Source organism: Varanus komodoensis, unplaced genomic scaffold (genome assembly GCF_004798865.1).
Source record: "Varanus komodoensis strain SLA01 unplaced genomic scaffold, ASM479886v1 scaffold9, whole genome shotgun sequence".
In the NCBI taxonomy this organism is placed as follows: domain Eukaryota; kingdom Metazoa; phylum Chordata; class Lepidosauria; order Squamata; family Varanidae; genus Varanus; species Varanus komodoensis.
In genome coordinates, this window is record NW_025336598.1 from 20,841,447 (window position 1) to 20,856,611 (window position 15,165).

The window sequence follows — 15,165 nt, forward strand, 5'->3', positions numbered from 1 at the left end:
ATGTAGGAAAAGTTCTTTTGAGAAAAAACAGAAGAGAAGAAAATGCTTGAGCACACAAAGAGAAAGAGAACTTCCCAAGCCACCAAAGAGCGCAGTTGAAGAACTGAGGGAACAGGCAAGAACTTTCCTCATACATATTGAACACCAGGGTGGTAGAGGGCTTTTCTATCCAAACATCGTCAGCTATGAAATCTTCTTGTGATGGTTAGGACCTCTAGGGTATGGAACTGGCTTCCAGGGGAGATGGTTGAAGCCTCATTGGCGAGGGTGTTTAAGGATAGGCTGGACATGCACATGGTAGGCCTGTCATGAGTAGAGTTGCTTGGAGCTGAGGGTCAGACTAGATGGCCCAGGAGTCCACTTCTGACTCACTGTTTCTATAACACCTTCAGGTACATAGCCCATATGTGTGATGCACAGACAGCATGAAGAAGAAAGTGATTCCCCCCTCCCCCACTATGTAACATCAATGTTTACAATATGTTAACAAAAATGCTCTATTTGAAGATGTTGTAAGAGCATGTATGCCATTCTTTTCTAAAGAGAAAGCAAACCAAACATTTTTAACATTTGTTTTTAAGTATTTTTTAGACTTTGCACTCTTCAACAAAAGTTCTTGCAAAGAGAATTCCATTCAAGTGATGACAAGAGATTTCCCCTGGTAACTCTTTCCTCCTGCATTCCCCTGAAAAAGTGCTCCACGAGTTGGGTTACCCGCTGGAATAGTGCAGGTGGTAGCAAGGGGAGGGGCTGACCCAGTAATTTATCAAGCATAGAAAGTATGACTCATAGTGTTCAGACTTGTTCTAGCTTACAAAGGAAATAACAGTTATTTTCAAGGTTTACATTAAATTCATGTTTTAATTACCTTGTAAATTCTAGCACATTTAGCAATTCGTATCTTTCTTCCTGTCCAAGCTAGAAAAAATGAGATATTGTTTAATATATTATTTTTAAATGTTTTTCAATTGTATTTTTTATTTATAGTAAACTACTAGTAATAACGACTAACCTATTACATTTTAGATGTACTTACTGATTCTATAATTACAGAGTCTGGTGTTCTTCCAGTGAAAACAAACTGAAGATGTTTGGCTGCTCTAACCAATGCGCCTTCATCTGTAACAAAACATTCTGTTATTTCAATGGCAAACTGAGGGAAATGTTAAAACCAAGAATTTTAATACTTTTATATACTCTCTGGAAGTAACAGGAAGCAGCAAATTTGCAAACATCAAGCAAGCTTATAAATGAAGCTTTTATTGTGTAATCATCTGTCTTATGCAGGGAATTTTACTGGAAAGTTGCGGGAGATGTTTAATATCATCTTCAACTTGTAACCCTCCCATCTTTCTCCATTGTGCTTTTTCTTTTTTCTTTTTCTTTCCACAAACAAATGTGCTTATAATTAACATTCATGGTTTTTTGTAGCCTCTTCCTACTTAAATTACTTAGTTTTCCTTTTACTCTTAATTATTTACTTAAAAGGAAATTCTGTTACAGCAATAAAGAAAAGTATTTCCTCATGAGGCTGGGGGATCATATGAACTGATTTTGATGCTTTGCTTCACATCTCCCAGGAGATGGGCACATTGTGCACACATAGGGTGAAAGGGAGGAATGTTGGATAGGAACCTCTATCTGTAACAGACTTCTACAGAGAAAATCTGTTGGGTAAATAGATACAAATACTTTGCTATCTATCTTGTTCTATTCAAGTGAGATTGCATGTAAAATCTCTCCTTTACTGTAGGCTTGCTTATTTATGACAAGAAAGAATGATCTCTGTGTAATCACATGAGCCATCAGTGTTCAGGGGACAGTGTCCTGCATGCCATTGTTGTAACACTGTCCTGTATCTACAACATTTGCAATATGATCAATTCAAGTGTTGCTCTCTTTTATTCACTCCCAAAACTATGACCGGTAAAGTCATTACAAATTAACTTGTATATAGCACTTCTTTAAAAATCTTGAAAATACTATAGAAAAAAGGCCTTCAAACTACACTAATAGTGGGCATATTCACATAACGTAACAGGCTACCACAGATCAACTTACCCACAGGAACTGTTGGGTTGTGACAGAAACCCATGGCCTGCAGGTGCCTAGCCTCCCAAGGCTTGTCACATCTTGCAAACCCAGGCAGCAGGGGCCGTTTGAGAATTAAACAAGCCTCTAATGACTTCAAGGCAGCCGTGGGTTATTTGAGGGTTGTCCAAGTCTCAAATGAACCCCGTTGCCTGGGTTCACATAACATGATAAATCATTGCAAAAGAGGTGGGCATGGTTATGCAACCCAGAAGACCAGCTCCTGTGGGTAAATTAAGCTATGACACAGTGGGCTAGTGTGTCATATGAACAGGTTCAGTCAGTATTTTCAACAGGAATGCAATGGTTTAGTAATTAATAATTAATTTAAAGCAATACCAACAAATTCTTAACTCCTACCTGGAGATGCTGCTTGATAAATTAACTTATCATCCTCTCTTTCTGGAACTGCTGTATGGCACACTGCCATCATGGTTAAAAACTCACAAATTATAGGTGCAGTTGGCTAAAATAAAAAAGAGTAGAACAAATTATCCTTTATTTCTAAATTAAATATTTTACATATATATGACTAAGTGAAAGTAACAACAAAATTAATTATTACATTAAAATATTATCTTTTATTAGACATATAACCGGTTTTATAGTTAGGCAATCCTAGAAGGCCATGCCAGGTAATTGGCAGCTCATGAAACGCAGAAGAGGAAGAAGATATGACAGCTTGCAGAAGTGTACACACTCTCCTTTGATTTTTCTGCATTTGTTGTTACAACCTGGAACTGAAAACAATTTGATGTACACACAATTCTCAACACTGTGAAGGTGAAAGTGTTTTTATTGTGGCCAAAGAGCTGGGTAAATAAGACTGGCACTTGTTCATTGCATAAGTATTCACTCCCCTGAGTCAGTACTTGGGATATGTTGCTTTGGTAGCAATGACAGTTGCAAGTCTTGTTGCTAAGTCTTTATTAGTATTGTGCATCTGGATCCTGCAATATTTGCCCACTCTTCCTGGCAAAACTACTTCAGCTCTGTCAGAATGGATGGGGATCATGGGTGAACAACAGCTTTCAAGTCTGGCTATAGATTTGTAATTAGATTTTGCTCAGGGCTTTGACTGGGCCATTGTAAGACATTCTGGATATCCCCTGAAGATGGTTTAGAGCAGGTGGTGCAGAATGTGGCAACCAGATTATTAACTGGGACCAGGAGGTCCAAGCATGTAAGACCAGTTCTGGCCCACCTGCATTGGCTGCCTGTATGCTTCTGGTCCCAATTCAAGGTGCTAGTCTTAACCTATAAAGCCCTACATGGTTTGGGACCACCTCTCCCAACCCCGATATACCCAGACACTATATACAGCCTCTGGGGCCTTCCTCCATGTGCCAACCCCTTAAGTTGCTCAGACGGTGGAAGCTAAGGGGAGAGCCTTTTTGGTGGTGGCCCCTCATCTTTGGAATAACCTTCCTGCTGTGGCCCACTTCGCGCCAAATTTGCCATCTTTCTGGTGCCAGGTCAAGACAGCTCTCTTCAGGGGACTGACGCAATTAGCCAGGTACCTTTTACTCTTGCCTTGTCTTTTTGTGTTTTTATAGTTTTAATGTTTCACATTATTTTGAATTAGTTTTTAATTCTTGTTGTTTTTATCTATTGTATTTTATTATTTTTGCACCATGTTTTAAGCCATCCAGAGAGCTTTAGCAACAGGCAGTATAGAAATGTAATTGTTAATAATACTCTTCCATAAGGTCTAGTTTTATGGGGTGCCCAAGTAATCATTGTCCCATGCACAGTTTCTCCCATTTCAGTTGCAGATCTCTCCAACCCCTTCAACTGGCATCTTGGTTACTTCTCTGACTGATGCCCTCCTTACACAGTGACTGAGTTTTGGTGAATGGACATTTCAGTCAAAGCTAGGCCATCATCTATTTTATAATAATGGATTTAACAGTGCCCCAAGGAATGTTCATTGTTTGGGATATATTTTCATAATCTGACTGGTGCTTCTGCACAACTTCATCCCAAAGCACTTTTGATGACTTACTGGTTTTCACAACGCTCTTTGCGTAGATACTATTCAACAAACTCTGGGACCTCCCAGAAACACATACGTTTAGTCTGAGATCATGTGGCACTGCGATTGCACACAGGTGGATTCCATTCATCATTTATACTGCCTTTGGAGGTAGCAACTTGCACCTTAGCTTAATGAAGCATGTCACAGCAAAACGGAGGAATGATCATGCAACCAACAAGTAACAGTCTGTTTTTAACTTTTGTCACAAGAAAACTTATTTTGCACCTTCACAATGTTGAGTATTTTGTGTACATCCAATGGTAACAATGTCAATTAAATCCACTTCTATTCCAGGTTCTACCACAACAAAATGGGGAAAAGTCAAAGGAAGGTGAAATGTTTCTGTTAGGTACTGTACATTAAATGTAATAATAAAATTGAAATAATAAACCAGGGGGTCCTCAAACTTTTTTCAACAGGGAGCCAGTTGAAAGCTGGTGGCAGCGGGTGTGACAAGTCCAAAGCCTCTGAGGTGGGTTGGTTAAATGGGCATGGTGGGCTGGATCTGGCCCGTGGGCCGTAGTTTGAGGACCCATGTACCTTAAAATACAATCAAGGTGAAAAAGTCCCTGTTCACTGCATTTCTCTAGGCAATAGTGCTCAATGTGCAAGATCATCTTCTCTAACTATTATACTGTATTAAAACATTATTCTAATTCCACAGTATATTGCAATATATGGAGGCAACAAGATTTCTAACAGTATTCAATAATACAAGATTTTCAAAATTGATACCTATTTGAAAAACAATACATGAAAATACACATTCCACTTTTATTCCCAGCATTCTGAAGACATGAAGAAATGGAGGTATAAATCTATGTCGGATTCTTTGTTTTTTCTATGACCAGAAGAACATGCAACTCATGTTCCTTAGGGTCAAGAAATGACTATGAAGTATGGTGTTTAATTCCTTTTCTTCTGATCAGTTTTGCACAGAAACTCTGCTCTTCAGCTGTTCTACCATCCACCACTGCTGGCTACCAGTGGCATGTTAGGAGGAGCAGGGAGGGAGCTCCTCTCCCAAATGCACATGCTTCTGCAACAAAATTAGCTGTGAGGGTTTTATTACATGTGTTTTCTACAATTTTCATTTAAGTCCTTATGTAAAAGTAAATATTATTTAAATTAATGGGGATTTATTCCATGTACATGCAATTGGGATGTACGTTTGTTTCTACATGTGGTGCATTCCTTTTATTTTACTGAAAGCTTCCTTTCTTCTTCTCATAACATTTACATATTTATTTCTGTATCTTACATGTTTGTTTTGGAGATTTTCCAGTAAAGATGGATCACTAAACATTTTATCCTCTTTGGCTTCAGAACTCTGCCTAAAAAGAAATAAATAAAAAATGAAAGTGCAACAATGTAATATGTATCTAATAATTTATCTCAATATTTATCTAACATGATATTTATGTGACAATAGTTCTCCTGGTCCATATATTATAATGAGGTCATAATTTATAATTATGTCATGTTAGAATTACTATATAAGACTGCATTCCATATTTATGAAGGCTTTCTGCAATTTTAATTCTTCATTTGAGCCCTTATTTATATATGTTCAACCTACTTGCACACAAAAAATATACTAAAGTAGGTTCAGGATAGGTATTTTACATGAAAAAAACCAGGCATAATAAAACCAGAGGCAATTGTGCAATTAATTGTTAGTTAACACCTATTATTTTATGATTGCAATATCAATTCATGATTTTTATGTGTGAATAACCATCACAAAACAACCGCTGAAAGCACAACAGGAAAACACATGTGTTACTTACAAACTTTGACACTATATTTGGAGTTTCTGGGAACTCCTTTGTAGGCATCATATATCAATGTCACTATGCAATTTCAAAAGTAGTTCCATAGTTAATAATAGCAATAGATAATATGAGTGTTAAACAAGGAACGCTACAAGAAGGTTAGTTCTTACCAATCATCTGCAGAATAGCCATAATCCTCTGATTCAGGAGAATGGCTGTATGAAAAGCAAAGGAGGTAAAGAAATGCAGGAATATAGCTAAGAAAGTTAGTATTTATTAGATTTATAACCCCTCCTTCTTTCTTTACAACATCATTCTCCTCCTGCTGCTCTCAATCTTATCCCCACAAGCAAAATCTGTGACTGGCCCAAATCCACTCAGGTGGCTCCATGGGTAAAAAGGGACTAGAACTCAAACCACCTGAGCCCCAGTCCTGTGTTCTTAACCGCCATACCACACTGGGTTTGTATTTTGTTCGTGTAAAAAGAGGACTACCCTATGGATGCCCTCATTAGGATAGAGGACTTACCTTTTGCAACCTCAGAAAAACAGTTTTAAAAAAGCTATGACGAACACAAAACATGCTCACAGTGACTGCAGCCGGGGGGGGGGGGGGGAACTGTGATACTCCTGTGGCCTAACCCATGATACCTGCAGGAGGACCATGGTGGTGAGAGGAATGACTCACAATGTGCCTGTCTGTTGAGCATGGGGTCTAAAGCAAACAAGCCACACTCATGGCTTGTTCCACACTGTGGTTTGCTGAATTATGTGAACCCATCCATACTTTGCAATACATTTCACTGAACTCCTATATTTATTTATTTATTTAGAAAATTTCTATGCCACCCCATTCGCTGAAGCCTCGGGGCAGCTCACAGCACAAATCAATTGAAATAATATAAATTAACAATATAAAATAAGTTAACAATATAAAATAAGTATCATAGGTTTTTGGTCCTTTTAACTGCATTTAGGGTTTAATTACTAAAGATATGTTCCAAAGTGAATTCATGATTAAAATCCTGATTTTATTGAAGTCCTAAATGTATTATAAAAGCACCTTTCACGAAGAAAGAGTATAAGCCCAACAATTATTTTTTAAAAAACTTACCCATAAGCTATTCCTGCAATAGTACACTTCTTAAATTGCATTACATTGCAGGTCAGGGTACCAGTTTTGTCAGAAAAGATGTATTTGACCTAAACAAATGTTAAAGCCCATAAATTTAGTTTTCATTAAGCATACATTAGTATTATCTGAATATTTTTGCACTGATAAAATATATTTCAGCAAATTGTATAAATTAGGATTGTCACATGTTTAAACAACCTCAGCAAGAAAATCATTTCACTTCTGGCTAGACTTGATGTTTCTTCTGTAGTATGTCCCCTTTACTGTTAGGCTAACACAACTCTCCTGTCTCATTTCCACTGCTGTGGACTGTTCTACAGGTGCTGTTACTTTCTATAGGGGCCTATGTGCACCCAATTCAAAGCATACTACACCAGCAATAGGCATTACCTTTTGGGCAGCAGGCACATTTTTCAGTTTCTTGGGGGCAGGTGGACACACACTTTCCCCCTAACACACTTTCCTTCACCTCCTCCTCCAGAGGCAGATCAAGTGTCTTGGGTAGATGTGGGGGGAGGGTGCACTTCCATTTGCTACATGTTTAGGAGTATTGCCATGTACTGTCTTTCCTGCTCATGTATCTATCAGTTTTCAAATAATTACTGTATATTTATTTTATTTTTGAAATTAACTTCTCTATACTTAAAAATATACTAAGTACATTTGTAATGACACATTTTCATTTTGCTTGTACAATTTCAAATAGTAGCAGTATTATTGTTTGTAATTACAAGTTTACACTTCATTTTTATGCTACTGCCTTCAAAGAAGATTTCTAAATCTAAATTTCAAAATAAAATAGGCCAAAAAAGTAAAATAAAATATTGGATATATGCAATTACACACTTCATAAAGAATTCTACACAGAAAACATGAAGACAAATATTGAACTTCAATTACCTCTGTTGTTTCTATTCTCAGATCAAACACTTAGAATATGAAACATAAAAAAATTATAGTAGAGTCACATTTTAAAAATCCACACAGCAAGCCCTAACATCCAGATGAGTAATGTATCTTGAAGAGCCACCCAACAAATCATTTTGAAAACTTAAGAATTCCAAAACTTGTGATGCAGAATAGGCATGTGCAAGGAATCTGTTTGGAGGAGGGAATCCATTTTGTGGCAGCTGAGTTTGATTTCCTGCCAAGCACACTGAGTGTTCACAGAGTGCTTGCCAGGAATTGAGCCCCATGCACTGAGCGAGCAGCACCCCTCTCCTGAGCCTGGTGCTGCTGACCCCAGCACTGGCTGTAGAAGAAGGTAAGTCACCAGGAATGCTGCATAGCACAACGGCTTGCAGCAACCCTCCTCAGTGTCCTGCAGCTGCTCTTTGAGTGGCTGCATCTAATGAGGAAGGTTGCTGATTGTAGACTTCTTAAGTTGACATGTTCTGCAGAACTGGGTTGAGCTCAAGAGCAAGTCTGTGTACGCTAGAGGAACGGATTCCAAGAGGGTTCATCCAAACCCTGAAATAGAATGGGGTCTTCTATTACTAGTCAAAAGTTTGTTTGGATGCATAAAGACCATAGGCATGCCTGAAGTAATTCTTTATAGCAGTCAGTTTATATATGGCTGTAAACAAGCTTAAAGCCACTTAGGAGTACTTCTCAGATTGTACATGTATGGAGAAAAATCTATGTTACCGGGTGTCAGATATAAATTGAGGTACCCAGCTATATTTATTATGATCTGGCAGAGATCTCTATTCTATTTCCTGAATAGAGAGATAAATTATTATCTTGCTCTAGTGTCTTACTTTTGTTTCTACTCTGCCTGCAAAATAACTCAGAAAAAATAATCAAGTGATAAAATAATGGACTCAACTGTTAATTTTGATCTTGAAGAGAAGGAAAGCAGCTAGCATTAGGATAAGCACTTCCTTCTAGATGAGAAAGCAGAAAGTCTCATTTTACGTCTAGAGGATGAGAGGCTTCTGCCCTCAATCCTCAAACACTGTTGTTTGCAAAAGTAGTTGCACTGAATGAGCATAAACGACAAAGTAAACCAAAATATAAAACCAAACAAAAATGTCATTTAAGCATGCTATTTGCTTCACAGCAGAGAGACAAAGACTTCAGTCATAAACTTCTGTGTACTGCAGGTTTCTCCACTCCTTGGAAAAATTCTTGTGGACCCCCATGCTGGTGTGTTTTTGAAAGAGATTTCAGAGTTTAGGATACATAGAATATAGTTAAAACAGGCTCTTTGCCTTCTAGGCAAAATACCTAAGAACCTGCATGTTTGTCATAAAGATCACTTAATGCTTCACATAATGTTTAGTATTTACAGAAAAAATCCATTCAAAAAGTTATAAAAATAGGCAAAACAACCTACCTGGCCAAGTTCTTCATTGAGATTGGATGTGCGAGCCATCGCAGCAGTGTCTGTAGGTTCATAATGCATATCAATATCCTAACAAAAGAAAAAGGCAGCATTTTAATAAGTTAATCACTCATTATTAAAGTTTATATGGCTTGTATACATATTACATGGAAGTCCATTGTTTGCAAATTAACTTGTGTAAATGCTTTAGTCAACATTTACAACACCAAGAACACACTGATATCACTTAGCAAAAAAGTCATCTGGATCTGTTCAAGCCCTTCAGGGCATCTGAACTTGCTGTATCAATAGATACCTGGAGTAGATATCTAACTTTTTCCTTTAAATGGCACACCCTTTTGCCGTATCAGAAGCACTTTTGAAACTCCTTCAGAAGTATGAAAAGAGTCGCATGGATCCATGTCATACTATAAATGTGTAATGTGGAGAAATTGGAGAAATTCTCCAACTGTACTAAGCTGGAGGAATTTCTAGCTGCTGTTTCTGTCAAGGCCCTAGTCTTACTGTGGAACTGTGAGATAGAGAACACTATCTGGTCAGCTATCTGTTATTCAGAGGAGATACAGGCAATGAAGTAATCAAACAGTGATGAGAGCACTTTATCATCAGTTGTTGTTAAAGCCTGATGTGGACAGCCAAAAGGCTTGCAACATTGAGCTGGGGAGCATGATTGACTAGATAGGTCCAAGAAGTGGTAAATACCTTTTGGAGGATGAGGTGGCATCAATAGCCTTGAAAGTTGTTGTGATATATCCAATCCTGAAAAAACCCTCCCCAAATCTGGATGTTTCTGAGAATTACTGTCCTCTCACAAATATCCCTTCTGAGCAAGTTCCTTGAGAACATGCATAGCTCCAGGACCACTCAGAGAAAGTAGACTGACTTGTCCCATTTCAATTTGACTTCAGGCCAGGATTTGGCACTAAAACTCTCCTGGTCACCCTCGCTTAAGTTCTTTTCCCAGAAAGCGACATGGAGGCTGATTCGCCTAGACCTTCCAGAAGATTTGATATTGACAGTTAAGATATTTTGCTCCATCAACTTCGTGGACTAGGAACTGGGGGCATGGTAAAATATTGTTTCCTTTCCCATCTGGGGGACTTCTACCTCATCATATGGCAAATGTGCTAAGATGTCCCACAGGAGTCTAGTCTGTCCTCCAAACTCTTTAACATTTTCTTCAGCTAAGTCTTCTCCCAAAAGATGATATATGACCTTGCTGATGGCGGGGAAGTACAAACTGAAGGAGCCAGATGGCAGCTCATGATTGACAGGCAATTAATTAATAATTGTATTGAATGAGTTCAAATCTCCAGGGCCTGATGAATTCCATTTTAGAGTCATAAAGGAGAGGTGGACGGGCCAACAGATGAAATGCCACTTGCTCCTCCACAAGTTGAGCATATATATAGGGCATGGTGATTTGAATACGGCTGAAGAAGTGCTGGTTTCTGAGGTTTCAGTGGGTCAAAAAGACCATAGGAATTATAAAAGTACAGGAGAAACAGTGCTTCCTTTGCACAATATGCATTAAATCTCAAATTTCACACTGGTATGTGAAATGGATTGTCTATTGAGGTGGTAGCAACCTACAGTTAAGATCCTATAGGTTGCTACCTTAGCACAGTGGCTCATAAGGCTGAGTTGTAAGAAATGTCATCAATTTATAAAACTGAAAATCTTTACAATTATGTTAGAAAAAAATGTATGATTTAGATTTTACAGAATATTTCATCTTGCAGTTAAATCTGTATTACCATAATGAAATATAACTTTTCATAAAATGGAAAGAGAGATAATTTATTTTTGAAATCACTCATTTAAAGGTCTGCAAAAATATATTAATGCGCCTATTTACCCAATTTATGAAATATGCTTGAATAAATTTAACCACTTCTAGTGTAACCAACAAACTGATTGGAATGAGGTTATTGAAGAGAATTATAAAAGTCAGGAAATTCAGTCCAAAATTACTAGCACCACCATCTGTGAAAAAAGAAAGAAAAAGGAACAAAGTAAGTGAGAGCAATGCTTTTAACAGACTGTTTAACATACGGTTCCTCAGCTGTTTTGGGACCTTGGGCACATTTGGATAATAGATAAACTGCTGTGAACACCACCAAAATATGGCTCCCACAGAGGCTGTGGCAAGTCACATCACAGCTGCCATGGAACTCTGGATGGCAAAAAGATGTATGTGGGAGAAATAACAAGGCTACAGGCTTGGTAGGGAAAACAGCAAGGTAAGGGTTGAAAGGAAAGAAAAAGCAAGGATAGAGCTTAGGAGTGGGAAGAAACAAGATTAAGTAGTGGGAAGAAAAAAATAGTGAGGGTAGAGGAGGGGACTGGAGAAAAACAAGGTAACTGGGTATGTGGGAGAGAAAGATCAAGGCTAGCTGTTAGGAAGAGAGAGAAAGAAGGAGGTCTGGGGAAGGAAGAGAAATGGTGAGAGAAGACACAAGCTGGAAGTAACTCTTTTTCTTCCTCCCTACTAAACTGGTCAGCAGCAAGTTCAGGAACAGGAAGAAGCTGGTGCCCTGTTTTTCCAGTTTTTTATTAATCATAACATTTGAAAGAGGCAAGGGGTGGAGAATTTTGTGAGCTCTTTGTGGGCACCATGTCACCTATAGGTGCTGTGTCAAGTGCTCCAATCTAACAGGTGGCATTCTGAAGGCTGAGTACATTTTAAAAATAAGATTTAAACCACTTTTTCCTTGCCAGCCTCCCCTCCAGACAATACTTCAAGTAGTCAATAATGAAAAGTTCGATGTAAAATCTTTTGTCAATATAAACAAAAATACCGTATTGGAAAGAGTTATTAATTCAAGGATATAATAAACATTCATCTTATTTTGTGAATATAACTTAACTTTAATATCACTGAAAACAAACATAACAGTTATTCTGGTGCTTACAATTTAGATTGATATACCAATCCCTCTCCTCATGTTTTTGATTCCATATAACTGAACCAATGGAACAAATCAATGATATAGCAATAAGAATGCAGAACAAAAACAGAATTTGAATGTTTGTAATTCTTTCCACATTAGACAGTTTAAGAGGTGGGCTTGTTGAGTTCTGTGGATGAAATAAAGAAAGTACACAAGTAAGATAATCATGCACACATGATTTTGGTGCTGTGCTTTCTAACTAAATGTTCCTATTTCTATAGGTAGTAGTACCTATCAAAGACAGTTAAACATGCAGCATACCCCACAAGTTCTTGAAAAAGAAAGCAACATTTTGCCTATTCAGTACACGCTAATGAAGATATACAACAAGCAAATAATTTTACTATAGCTTGCTTAGGGCACAATCCTATGGCTGCTAGTTGTTAGGGCTCCAACCATGTCCTCCCTCTGTCCTTGCAGCTTACATGGTTCTTTCCATACCCACTGAGGTTCTGAAATCACAAATGCCACTTCAGAGCTGGCACTGGGGGGGGGGGAATTCTGGGGAGGGAGGTTGCAGAGATGAGAAGTTAGGCTCCACTGAGATCACAGCAGTGCCTCAGCCACTCCTCCTCATGAGCAGGTGCAAAATACATTCACAGCCAAAGCTGACTATGTTTTTTGGAAGCAAAGAGAAATACAGAGGTAATCCTTAGCACCATGCTCTTTATATGCTCAACTGGATGCCCATAACCCTCTGAGTTCAGAGGGTCATGGACAGTCACATTGGATGATGCTCTTAAAAGACGTTTTAACCATGGATTTATAACTGAGAATAAAACAAATCTAGAACAGTGTCTCTTGATCTATTTTAAATGGTACAATTAATGTCATAAATACTGGCTGCATGTGCAAAATTATTACTCATGAACTAGAATATCCAAATGAAAATTCAAGATTAAAATACTCATATGGCAAACCTGCATGAGTTTTGTATCATGTCCTGTGTAAACAATTATTCCATGAACCCACTGTGTATTTCTTAGCTGAGCTCCACGCAGAAGTATCTGATCAGGTCCCAGTGGAACAGTGCTAAAGGAAATAAAATGAAAAATAAGTTTAGAGTAATTAAGGGACAAACTATTAGTATTGCTTCAGTTTTTGATCCCTTTCTCATCTTGAATTATTAGAATACAAATATGGAAAAAATAAAGAAGCAGAGGAAAATGGTATACTCCTTTCTAGACAGAAAATCCATGAGACCATTACTTATTGGATTTGTACGCAACTTACTGTGAAATAACAAAAATTAAAAAAAAAACACCTCTTGAAGTAGCTAACAAAATAGTAATATTATTTCCTCTTGTTATATGCCATAAAGTAATTTCCAACTTATGGCAACCCTATGAATGAATGCCATCTGTATTATCTTGTCCTTGACAGCCCTGCTCAGCTCTTATAAACTCAAGCCTGTGGTTTCCCTTATGGAACTGATCCACCTAATAGATGTCTTCCACTTCTGTCTTCAACTTTCCCTAGCATCATTGTCTTCTCCAGTGAGTCTTGCCTTCATGAGAAATGCCTGAAGTAAGACAGCCTCAGTTTCATTACTTTTGCGTCCAGGACAAATCCTGGTTTCATTTGAACTAGGGCTCACTGCATCCCATAGGCAGAATGCTAAGAACTATGAGGATTCAAGAAACTATCCGCAAAAACAAACCATTTCCCATATATGAGAAGGACAGAAGTTTACCGGGTAAAAATTTCAATTTCCCCCCTTGTAGATGGAGGACATTCCTAGTTCACAATAAACAAAAAAACTGCTAAATAAATCTGTACATCCTAGGGTGGGAAAATCTCATGCCCAGTAGAATCAAAAATCCTAGGTCTTAATAGCAAACAATATGCTACAGCCAAATGATGCCTGGCAGATGCAAAGGCATCACTTTTTTTAATGCCGCATAAAGACAAGAACAATTGTGCACATAGCAGCTCTATAGATTCCTTCAATGGGTAACATTTCCTAGAAGGTTGCAAAGGTTGCTACATCTTCAATGGAGGGAGTTAGTACATTTCTAGGGGAAGAATAAGCAACGACCATGCATCCTTTCCACCAGTGTAAAAATGTACTCACATATATTACCCCACTAAAATAAGAGTTTAAAAAGAAAATGAAGACTGCTGTAAGTTCTGACCTAGGGGTCTACTAGAGGTCATATAGAACTTGAGAGCACAGCACATACCCAAAAGTGCCATTCTTATCAATTTCCACCCATGCTATATCAAAATCTTATATAGAATTGGAGAAAGTGGTCACAAGTGGAATGCATCATGGTATTTAATAATATATAATGATGAATGATATCCAAAATTCTACAGATGATATTAGTTATTTGGCCAGATGGAATGCTAATAGATCTATAGAGATCCTTCCCTATAGCTCAAAAGCCATGGCAGGAACCAAGGCTTCTGAGCTCTTGTTGCCCTTACAAAGGGAGCAAAGAACAAAGAAAAGAAGAGAGATGGTATTTGGAAATGAAGTTTTGGAAACTGCTTTCATTTGTCTTTATAAAACACTTCATTCCCACTTTAATAAAATTATTGAACCAGAGTAATTAGAAATTATGAGAAGCAAAACAAAAAAATCTTCCACCCTCTCTACAGCAGGAACAGACACTTGTTGGGTAATCTTTGCCCAATAAGAAGTCTTTTTCAAGTCTGCTTTTCTAGTATATAAGGTGCGACCTAATGCATCTAAGAATGTCCCTCAAATATAGGAGGGAACAACTGCACTCCCATCTTTTATTTAAATTAATTAACTTAGCAAATCAAAGAATAAGACATTGTTTCCTTACTGGAAACTGAAGTGTGGATCTATTATAATT

The 15,165-nt window shown here is 37.8% G+C and overlaps 1 protein-coding gene across 4 annotated transcripts in view; it reads right to left on the bottom strand.

Annotated features, from left to right (window-relative positions):
- The window catches only part of ATP8A1 (ATPase phospholipid transporting 8A1), a 99,878-nt gene that overhangs the window by 49,285 nt on the left and 35,428 nt on the right, over positions 1-15,165 (bottom strand). For all 4 annotated transcript variants that reach the window (XM_044417876.1, XM_044417875.1, XM_044417877.1 and 1 more), the window contains 10 exons: positions 13,261-13,372; positions 12,302-12,467; positions 11,245-11,372; positions 9,378-9,455; positions 7,019-7,107; positions 6,075-6,119; positions 5,391-5,463; positions 2,452-2,557; positions 1,037-1,119; positions 869-918 (listed from right to left, as the gene is read on the bottom strand). In XM_044417876.1, coding sequence (XP_044273811.1) covers positions 869-918; positions 1,037-1,119; positions 2,452-2,557; positions 5,391-5,463; positions 6,075-6,119; positions 7,019-7,107; positions 9,378-9,455; positions 11,245-11,372; positions 12,302-12,467; positions 13,261-13,372 — 930 coding nt within the window. The remainder of the gene's footprint in view (positions 1-868; positions 919-1,036; positions 1,120-2,451; positions 2,558-5,390; positions 5,464-6,074; positions 6,120-7,018; positions 7,108-9,377; positions 9,456-11,244; positions 11,373-12,301; positions 12,468-13,260; positions 13,373-15,165) is intronic.